Source organism: Haplochromis burtoni, unplaced genomic scaffold (genome assembly GCF_018398535.1).
Source record: "Haplochromis burtoni strain Fernald_Lab_line unplaced genomic scaffold, NCSU_Asbu1 Contig_335, whole genome shotgun sequence".
Classification (NCBI taxonomy): domain Eukaryota; kingdom Metazoa; phylum Chordata; class Actinopteri; order Cichliformes; family Cichlidae; genus Haplochromis; species Haplochromis burtoni.
In genome coordinates, this window is record NW_024582696.1 from 223,960 (window position 1) to 234,175 (window position 10,216).

The 10,216-nt window shown below is 39.5% G+C and overlaps 1 protein-coding gene across 1 annotated transcript; it reads left to right on the top strand.

The window, feature by feature from the left end:
• Nucleotides 1–5,024: 5,024 nt before the first annotated feature.
• On the top strand, nt 5,025–10,210 carry LOC102303927. Its single transcript, XM_014340081.2, has 15 exons — nt 5,025–5,672; nt 5,827–5,903; nt 6,096–6,205; nt 7,060–7,203; nt 7,285–7,330; nt 7,446–7,508; nt 7,615–7,699; nt 7,808–7,894; nt 8,361–8,426; nt 8,573–8,653; nt 8,781–8,837; nt 8,930–8,983; nt 9,316–9,396; nt 9,699–9,783; nt 9,884–10,210. The coding sequence occupies exons 2-15, from the start codon at nt 5,846–5,848 to the stop codon at nt 9,938–9,940; spliced, it is 1,074 nt and encodes a 357-aa protein (XP_014195567.1). The 5' UTR covers nt 5,025–5,672; nt 5,827–5,845; the 3' UTR covers nt 9,941–10,210.
• Nucleotides 10,211–10,216: the final 6 nt, after the last annotated feature.

Genomic DNA, 10,216 nt, shown 5'->3' on the forward strand with positions numbered 1-10,216 from the left:
ATTCCTAGTTATGACTGAGGTGAGCTTGTGAGTAACTTGTGTGTGTAATACTGATCCACTAGCATCACTTGCCAAGGAAAGCTTGTGTATAATTGGCAGATTGAGGACACTCATTAGAGTACAGTAAGAAGCTGATATTATATTCAGCAACAGCAGTGACTCATTATCATATCTGTCGCATGGTCTTATCTTCTTTTGTAATTTGTGTCTCAAGCATCTCTTGAAATGAAAGCTTTTTCCTCTCCTCCCTCCCCAACACTACCGGACAACAGATGGACTGCACGCACTTTTACGATGGATTGTTTACAGTTATTTCATGTAATTGTCGAACAGTGTCAGTCTGACAGTTACAACTCTGCTCTTTGCCTCTGTCCTATAATTATGTTTCTCCTTCCCCTTGGTTTGGTGGCAGATGATGACAGCGGTGGAAAAGCCAGGAGAAAAAACCTCCTGCTGGAAAATGAGGACTGATGGCAGTGACAGGCAGATGATCCCAGGCCAGGAATCACAGAGGCATCTACCTGTCTAGACATTGAACAACTGGCTAGAAGTGGCACGTTGAAAAATGTTAAAAATGTAATGTGGTTACACTTAACTTGTTGAAGGTGTGAATCACCTGCTTTCATGGATTTCACTGAACTGAGTGCTATTCAAACACCATAAAACTTAAGAGTGAAAACTGGCTTTTTTTCCCCCACCATAAATATTTGACATGTAGAGGAGAAAATTCAAAGGTGAACTAATAACACAAATGGCAGCACCACTCAATCTGAATATCCTGCTAAGGTACCAGAGCCCTGGAAGTAAGGCATCTAAATGACACGTATCCATTGTTAATGTTAATGTGGGCTTTTTAAGCTGCTACGTGTCAAAGTAGCTGCTGTGAAAATGGCCAAGTGGCACACTGGTTTTAATGAGAAACTTTAAATGGTTTAAAATGTGCCTTCTATGTAGTGCTCTGCTGTACTACTCTCCATTCTCTCTCCAGTTTTTCAGGTGAGTGCCTCGCTGATCCGCAGCACAGCCAAACACAAGGCTTTGCTTATTTAACAATAAGGATCAGCCAAGTGTGAACAGCTACACAAGAGCTGGCCTAACCAAACATGACACTGATAGACATATGGACTTAACTGACATTTTAAAGCAAACCAGCAGCCCCCTGTTTACAAATCCCCGACCCCAGATACTCCATTCACAGTGTGTCCAAGAAAGGCTGGATACTGTTGTGAATCACAGGGAACAGTACAGAGAGCAGCTTCTAAACAAAATTAACCGAATGGGTAATTTGATGTGAATTTCTTGCATACTTTCTCAGGAGTCCATTTAATGTGCAGTGCATGCCAGTGCTTGTAAATGTGCTTGTGCGTGTGTGTCCCAGAACAAATGGTAGTGTTTGTGAAATGTGTTGTACTATGTGCATGTACGGATGCTGTGTGTGACGTACGGTGTGTGTGTGTGTGTGTGTGTGTGTGTGTGTGTGTGTGTGTGTGTGTGTGTGTGTGTGTGTGTGTGTGTGTGTGTGTGTGTGAGGCTACAGAAACAACAGAGGGCAGGATATAAAAATCCTGATTGTTTCTGAGGGATTATCCTTCACAATGCACAGCTTTATCAGAAAGCCTCGATTGCTGTAACAAGACACGCTTGCCCTGGGTTTGCCCAGCCAAATACTAAGAATCCTGAGTTACCCCAGCAGCGAATCACAAGGGGGGGAAATGAAGAGCGCAGAAAAAAGAAACACAGGGGAGAAGGAGAGCAAAGAGTCGACACTAGATCGAGTGAGTGGAGTGAGAGGGAAAGCGGAGAAGAATACACAGAGTAAGGATGGGAGAGAAGTACACAGAGAAAAGCAGGAGTTGAACAACTTCAACTGGAGGCCATGCCTCAAACAGGGGTTTGTTTTCTGACAGCGATCCCTCTCAGGAGATTTGGCTGGAAAACATATTGCAGTTATAGAGCCTGTCCAAGTTGCGCAACATGTGCTTCAGCACCATGTGAACAAAAGCTGCTGTGCATCATAGCATGCTGTGCTGCGACTGTTTTGCGTGGCGTAGCCCAACGCAGGTCCACTAAGCTTTTGTATTAGAATACTGATAGGCCCTCAGGCTGAGATTTAAATGTAAGCAAACATCTGCCAGATATATGAGGTTTGGCAGTGTGGAGGAGAGGTGCTTTTTATTGGATCATTTTATTTGCTTCCTTTTATAAGACTTTCTCAGTAGGATCAGGTTGCTGTGCCTGATCTTACCAAACTCTGCAAAGGGGAGCTGTGGTTTTGGCTGACTGTGGAAGGGGCTTTAATATGCGCACATTGTAGAAAGTGGGTTTGGGTGTGCAGAACGTTGTGTGAGGCCGTGTGATTAAGCGTAGTCATATATTCCAGTGACAGCTTCATTCATTTCACATGTGAAGAATATTTGTTTAGATTTGCAAATTTACTTTAGATAATTGTTCATTTGTTGGTTTTTGAAGTGCCATTATGTAACCTCGTTGCATGCTTGTGTATTACAGAGCACAGTGATACATAACTACACTGTAAATAACGAGATGGATGTCATATTTGTGCACATATTTCTCTGTAGGGGAGTATGTGTTGATGTTGAGGTGTTTGGTGTGCTGGCAGTGTGCAGATTTCCTTCTGTGATATCAAACCTGTCCCAGTGGGGGTTTCAGGCTTCACACTGAGCCAAATGGACAGACTAAAGTTTTGCAGCAATCCCAGCGCAACATGCTAGTTCTCCAAACTTTGCTCTCCTTTGGTCTTGCACTGAGAATAAGAGATGATACTTTTTGCCATTTTATGTGAATACACCCCTGCTGACTCTTTGCTTTCCCTTTTAAACCCAGGAAAATGGAAAATGCCATGTAGATGTCTGTGATTTTAAACTATGATTGGCTAATATAACTAGTAAGATTGCGAACATGATACTGTTGTCTTAAAAGCAGTTACTCTTAGTCTATATAGTATATACTGTTTCGGTTTACTGTGGGGGTATTTTAAAACCGTTGTGGAGCTATGCAAACACAAGTGGGGTACTGAGCAGCCAGCACTATTGTTTCAGACCTACTCAGGATTCTTGGGATGTCGCTTTGCCTCAGCTTTGACTCCACAATTCACACACCCCATAGTGTGCTCAGATTTTGTTTTAACCCGAGGTCTAGAATAATAAACTGCATTTTAATTAGGCTGATTTGCACCTTTTCTTTTGCTCTTGAAAACAGTCTGCTAAAAAGAGGCAAAACAGAACTACCCTTAACAGAAGAGATGGTATTTAGTTTATGCAGCAAGATGAAAGCTGTTTATCTCTCATCACGGCTTTTATGAACGGAGCAAGAAGGGAAAAGTTCAGACGGGCAGTCAGATGACTCAAGCAGCAGTACTGTAATCACTGATTCACACTAAAAATCCCATTTTAACTGTCTGGAATCTATTCAGTGAGATGTCAGACCTAGATGCATGATGTTTGTAAGAGCAAACCCGTGTCATATGGCCATGTTTGTAGCTTTGTGTGCGTTTGCAGGCTGTCCTGCGTCATCTCTGCTCTGCTGTGTTTATGCAGAGGCTCCATGGATATAGAGGGACAGCAGAATATCCAACCCCTCCCACTGTCACTTGATATTTACGGGAAATGGATCAGATGATTGGACAAGTTCGCTTCTACACATTTCCCCCCAAAGGGAGCTGAGCCAAGTTCATTTACTCTTTCATTCATGCCCGCTATGATGCTGTCATCTTTATTCATTAAGGATGTAGTCAAGAGGTGATGAAGAGTGATGCAGAGTTAAGCTAGTTAGTTACGCCAAACTGGCTAATAAGCAAATTTCTTCATCTTCACTGTCCCTTTAGATTTTTCCACACTGAAGCCAATGTCATAATTATGTTTAAGGTGAAAACTCCACAGTGCTTTTGAAATTTGCTAGAATATGCTGGCGAATTATTGCCGTGTAATAAATGGAGCAGGGTAAAAGAGAGGTTAGGAGATGGTAGAAGATGACAGATCTGGAGGGAGAGAAAGAGAGAGGGGCCCGTATCGAGTGACACAGAATATAGTCTGTGTTTTCTCAGTGGACCAGAGAAGATGCAGTGCAAATGAAGCATGCTGCACCATGGCGGCCTCTGCTTTATCTTTGCACCGTGTCTCTGTGTGTTTGCATGAAAGTGAAATGACAGAGGCCTTTTTGAGGCCTCTGTTGTCTCATGGTTCCAATATGTTGGGAGGACTCCATCCACTAACAATTTCCAAAGATTACACTAGGATAACTTTAGCCACAAATTTTTCAAATGTATCCGTTTGTATGGTAAAAGCATCCTGCTAAAATACAGAACTCATACTGACTTACAACATGTAAGCAATTATGTTTGATGTCTTATGTTTTTCAGCTTTGTTTATAATGAAGGTAACCCTCTGTGGTGATTTCATGTCACTTCACGACAGGCTGTTCAGTGTGTCTGACCCACATGGCTAGGGCCTCCCCTTGTGTTTAGTGTGCAAAACTGCAAATGAGAAGGGCACTCAGAGAGTGCATCTTCCACTGAGACTATATATTTCACAGTTTCAAGGAAAGTGATCTGCAACATAAATTACAAGGTTCTTTTTTTAACCACACACAACCTTTTCACCAAGTAATGCAATTTGCCTTGCTGGTCTGTTTTTGTTTTGTTTTGTTTTTTTTGTTTTTCAGCCCAGGGTTTCAGGTCACCTCTGGGCTGGAATAAGTTCCAATATGGTCCCAAAGAGATCAAATTTCAAGCTGGGATATTATGTCCTTCTATTTACTGAATGCTACCACTTTCACCAATGAATAATGACTCAGGTACTACAGATACTTTAGGTTAGTAAGAGCTAAAAAGTTTCAAAAATAACCATACGTACATAAAAAAAATGCTTTAACACCTTTAGCTGAACTATAAGTTGTTTGACTTTACACTCAGACACAGAAGAAGACCCTTAGACCCCTCAATCACTGCATATATTTAGAAACACAAATCCCCCTGTTTTTTTTTTTGTTTTTTTTTTTGGAAATCTCAATACCATGACCATGAGCACTTTCTTATTTTGGGGTCACTGTTGCTTTCATGTTCCACATCTTGTCTAGTTCTCTCTCAGCCCTTGGTATTTCCCTAGCTCCTTTTGTTCCTCCTTTTTGATGTTGCTATCTCTGGTCAGTTTACATATATCATTACGGCCTGTAGAGGTTGTTCCTCTGCTGCCATGATTAGCGTGTCTGTGCTGTCTTTCAGTTCAGCTTTCTCGTGCCATTCGTAGGATTTCTCGAATGGTGACGCAATGCAGGGGCCTGTCCACCCATGATGGTTCCACTTCCTGTTCCTTATTTTTCCAGGTTTCTGCTGTTTGAAGTATTCACTAAACGCATGATCAGTTGTGGCCATCTTCCTGATACACTCACAGATCTTTGTTGTTTCATCCTGGATAATGGTTCTGACACTCACTAGTCCTCGGCAATCTTACTTCCGCTTTGCATGCTGTCTCAGAGAAGGAGCTTCCTTGTCTTGAAGTCAGTGGGGACAGAGTCTTGGTAAATCTCGCACTTGATGGCAACTTGTACTGTGGTTTAAAGTTGGCCTACAGTCTTGTTCGAAGTGTAAAAGTGGACGACCGGTCGATTAGAACTTCCTTTTTTTTACACAAAGCGATCGAGAAGATTTTTTGAAGGTACGTGTCTAATATACAAAAAGCCCCGTCTGGCCTTTATAAATTTTTGTGTGTATTTTAAGGCACCGCCAGCGATTAACTCTAAAAATAGTTGTCCTTGGTTAAATTTCGATTTTGGGCTTTCAAATTTTCTTGTACGAACTTCCTGCTTTAGGTTCGGTTGTCTTCGAAAAATGCTTACTAGAAGCTGCCTGATTTTCCCAATTCTATTCTTCACCGGGAAATCATTAGGTAAGTGATGCAGCATTGTAAATACGTATTTCTTTATAACCAATATCTTATTTTCACTCTTTTTTTCTTCTCGCAACATCTGCGTCATCGTTTCCTGGTTCTTTACTTAATGTTTCCGTTTGCTTTTCATTTTCTTCTTGCTTAACTTTAAAATACAATTAACTTTACGGTTCCCTAATTACTGTCTCGCAGCATGTCATCAGATAAATGCTTCTTGTGCCGACATTAAAACCCTCGGTGGATTCACGTTCAAACATGGATCACTTCCCGAGGGAAGTAAGATTTATGTCTACGACAACGGGGTAGGTTGGCCTCTTTCAGACTTTTAAGTGAAAGCACTTTAGGCTTCTCCCTTTTACACCACAACAGGTAGATCTATTTGATTTGCCGAGTCCCCAAGCTTGCGAAGTGAATGTGTAAACCACTACTTTACGTACAAAGGCAGCCAAACTTTCATCAGAGGGGGCAAAAGTACAGATATTATTTGGTTTTGTAGAAATACACAGATCTGTGTTAAATACGTAATATAAGTGTAAAATGTACTCATAGTAAGAAAATAAAACGCAGGTCTTTGAATAATAAATAAATACATAAATAAATGAATATTAGTACATGTGAATGCAAACTTTTTTTCTTTTTATTTGGCCTCCATACATAAACAGAACAGTGACTATAGTTGGGGATTACAGTGGGATTCGGGAGATGGGGGAACCCTAAAATCGCTTGTAGTGGCGCAGTGAGGAGAAAAGAATCACAACATTTCTAATTTAAGGTCCAGTAGATTTATAAATGATGCATAAATTGCATATATTTCTTCCCCAAATCCCTGTGTGATAGCTACACCAATATGATTGCCTTTTTCCCATCAGACTGGTTTAATGATTGTGGGTGTGCAGTGCTGGGGAACAAAAATTTCCCTCAAATGTGTTACGCGTAAAGTAACAAGCCTGTTTTGAAAATGTTTGGAGTGGACAGTACAGATGTTTGTATTAAAATGTAATGAGTAAAAGTAAAAAGGGGTCAGAAAAATGAATACACAAAGTATACTTGAAAATTGTAACAGTATAATATAAGTAATAAGTATTTTGTACTTTGTTACTTTGTTACAAAGTATTTGTACACCTTTGCCGTTTATTTCTTTTTCTTTTCCCAACAGACAAGTATTGGCCATGCTGAACTGCGGAATCCACCCTCCATTAGGTTGTCATCTGAAGTTGTACACATGGACAACAACTCAGTGACGACAGTGAAGTGCAGAGACATCACAATTCAAAGCATAGTTCCTGATGGATTGAGGAAGGTACTTGTATGAATTAAATCAGAGAAAGTCCTGTTTAGGGGTAAATCTAAAATGTTAACTCGTTCCTCTGTTTCTTTTTAGGGAAAGCCTTTTGTCAAAGAACACTGCACCTATTTCAAAATTATTGGTAAGGCAACCTATTTTTATACTAGAATACATTAATAAATGTTTTCAAATTTAAAAAAAAAATGCCTCATGTTTACATAATATACTGCACAAATCAATCATCTCCTTTTCTTAAGCTGATGTCACAGCTCCAATTAAGACCGATCCCAACGAGTCACAGGCGTTGCCGACCCTCATCTGTGAGTGGATCCCGTGTGCTCATTTTATTGCTTTATTGCATAGCTGTTGTTAGTACTATAAATGGATGTGAATGAATTATAACTCAAGTGTTTTGTGTTAATACAGATTACATTTTGCCAGCCATTCTAGGGATAATCATAATCATAATTGGGATTGGTCTTCTTCTCCACAACTGGAAAGCACATCTGGAGTGAGTTCTATGGCCTGAAAAAAATCAAATTATTATTGCCATGTTACAGATTAACTTATATAATGTTTTGCAAAGTTTAATAACTTTTTTATGCTTCTTTTTGTTCAGGCAGCAGCACAGTGAAGCCAGTGTTTCTGGGTTTATAATGTACCTACTGACTTGCCTCCAAAAGACAGGAGAGGGACAAGAAACTAGGTCTGTCTTACTTTTAACATACTGCATGTTTCAGCTTACCTGCTTAAGATAAAATAGAACTTTATTAATCCCTCGGGTGGGTTCCTCTGGGAAATTCGATAAATGCTTACCAGAAAGTATGTGAATGTATTTGTGTTACAGGTAGTTAAATCCCCTTCAGTGCCTCCAACTTAACATATAAAAATGAATGAATATTAAAAGTTAAAAAGGGCCACATCATTGACAATAATCATTGTACTTTGTTTAACACTTAATGTTAAATAAACTCATTTAAACTGGATGCCCGTTGATGTCACCGGTGTTAATTTAGAAAATGCTTCTTTTAAGACCCGATGAAGGAAGTGACGTTTTACCACAGCTTGGTGACAATGAATTTCTATCAGGCTCTAATTATTGCTTCTGTTTTGTATTTTTATTGTTCTTTGATACTTTGTTATTTATTCTTTGCCATTCTTCTCTTCTGCAGAGCTCCCCCTGGACAGCGTATAGATAATGAGCAAGGCACTGCACTTGAATGTGTAGTTGTTCAAAGGTTAGCCTGTCACTTTAGCATTAAAACTTTATCCACTATAACCTTCTTTTTAATCTTTCAGTCCAGACACTGTCTGTGTCTGTGCTTTCTTATAACAATGTGAAGTCTAGACTCTAATGTGCTAAAAGCTACCTTTGTCTGCATAGCACTGAGGCTGATGTCAATACTCCTCAATCCCCCAGCGTGGACCGCAACTTGAGCACAGAGAGAATTCAGCTAACTAAAAAGTGAGAATGAGAATTGGGTTTTGTTTTTTTTTTGTTATTGTGCCTAGAGCCTATTTTGTTCTTGAGGTTTATGTCAAGTAAATGCTGTTTTTTCTTGTGGCATCCTTATCTATTATTTGTTTTGCAGTGGAGACATCAGTACCCACAATGTTAGCAGAATCTCTCATCACCGCTCTATGAACAGGTACACTTTTGTCTCTGGTTGGGTGCAAGTTTCTATCATATTTTTATGTTTCCCTTCAGTGTGTACTATTACATAACCCCTATCTCCTTCAGGAACTTCAAGAAAGAACCAGGAGGGGTGAATAGCGACAAAGGACAAAACATTAGGTAAGTCTGTGATGATTTAAATCAAAGCAGAACACATTTTTGTTTCTTGTTTTAGATCTTAAGAGATTGTAATAGCTTCGGTTCAGGCTGTTTGCATGTTATGATGATCAAAGGTGTTAGTAACATACAAAAATAATAACCAGCATACATTTAAACTGCATGCCATCATGCGTTTATAAAACGATGTAACCAACAGCAATAAAGATGAAAAAACAGACAGTTTTGCAACATTTATGCGTACACATGCACCACTTTATAGAGAATTGAGTAGCTTACCCTGAGGGTTTATCACGCCCATTTGATAATGGCTGTGAATGCTTCTTCATCTTCAGCGAACTGGACATTGGAGGTGCTGCTGGTAATCGTGCAGAACATGATGAGACTGAAGGACAACCACTGCTAACCAGTAAACGGTGAGACTTGCTTGCTTGCGCTGCCACTGAGCTCTCACATAGTAACTATGACTGAGAAGAAATCTGTGTGATTTTCCAATTTCCAGTCTCCTTCATACCTTGTTTAATTTGGCCTATTGCTGCTATATGTTCCACTGTCGGGACTAACTTTACTAACAGGTCTCTGCCTACACATCCCAAATGTCAAAAGGCCAGGCTGAACATCAGAGCTTGTCTGACACCCACTCAGAAAGTGAGCTGTGCTGTAACTGGGAAGAGGTTCACGTCTTTATTCCTTCTCTTTCTGTCTCCAACACTTCCAGTTTTGACATGACAGGTGAAGCCGGACCATTGGCGAACAAGGCTGGCTTTGACCGAGACGGAGTCAGCAGGTGCTCAGCTGTACCGGTGAGGAGGAAGATTCCTTTGTACTTTTTTTTTATTATATCCTCTCTTTGTTTTGTTGTTCTTAAGAGAGATTTTTTTTTCTTTTCTTTTTTTGTTGCAGAACACTGACGTGGAGTCACAAGAAATACAAGAAGTAGGAACAAGAAGTAACCAATAGCAACAACAACAATATAATAATAATGATGATAAGAATAGTAATAATAATAATAATAATAATAATAATAATAATAATAATGCATATACTATTTAAATAATAATTATTATAAGACATTGTCACAATGTATGTTTGCTTGCATTACCTTTGGGATCAAGTCCAGCATTTTGTTTAAATGATTACTTTCAACCTACAATATTTTTTGCAAAGTACAAACTTGCAATATATTTTTAGCTGAATATTAGTTAAAAATAACTAATATAAATAAATTAAAAATTT

Bases quoted from the DNA above. Each gene is read 5' to 3' on its own strand.
- LOC102303927 (XM_014340081.2), top strand. From the start codon at position 5,846: ATGCTTACTAGAAGCTGCCTGATTTTCCCAATTCTATTCTTCACCGGG. The intron at 5,904-6,095 runs GTAAGTGATGCA...ACTGTCTCGCAG, and splicing joins CTTCACCGGGAAATCATTAG to CATGTCATCAGATAAATGCT. The intron at 7,204-7,284 runs GTACTTGTATGA...GTTTCTTTTTAG, and splicing joins TTCCTGATGGATTGAGGAAG to GGAAAGCCTTTTGTCAAAGA.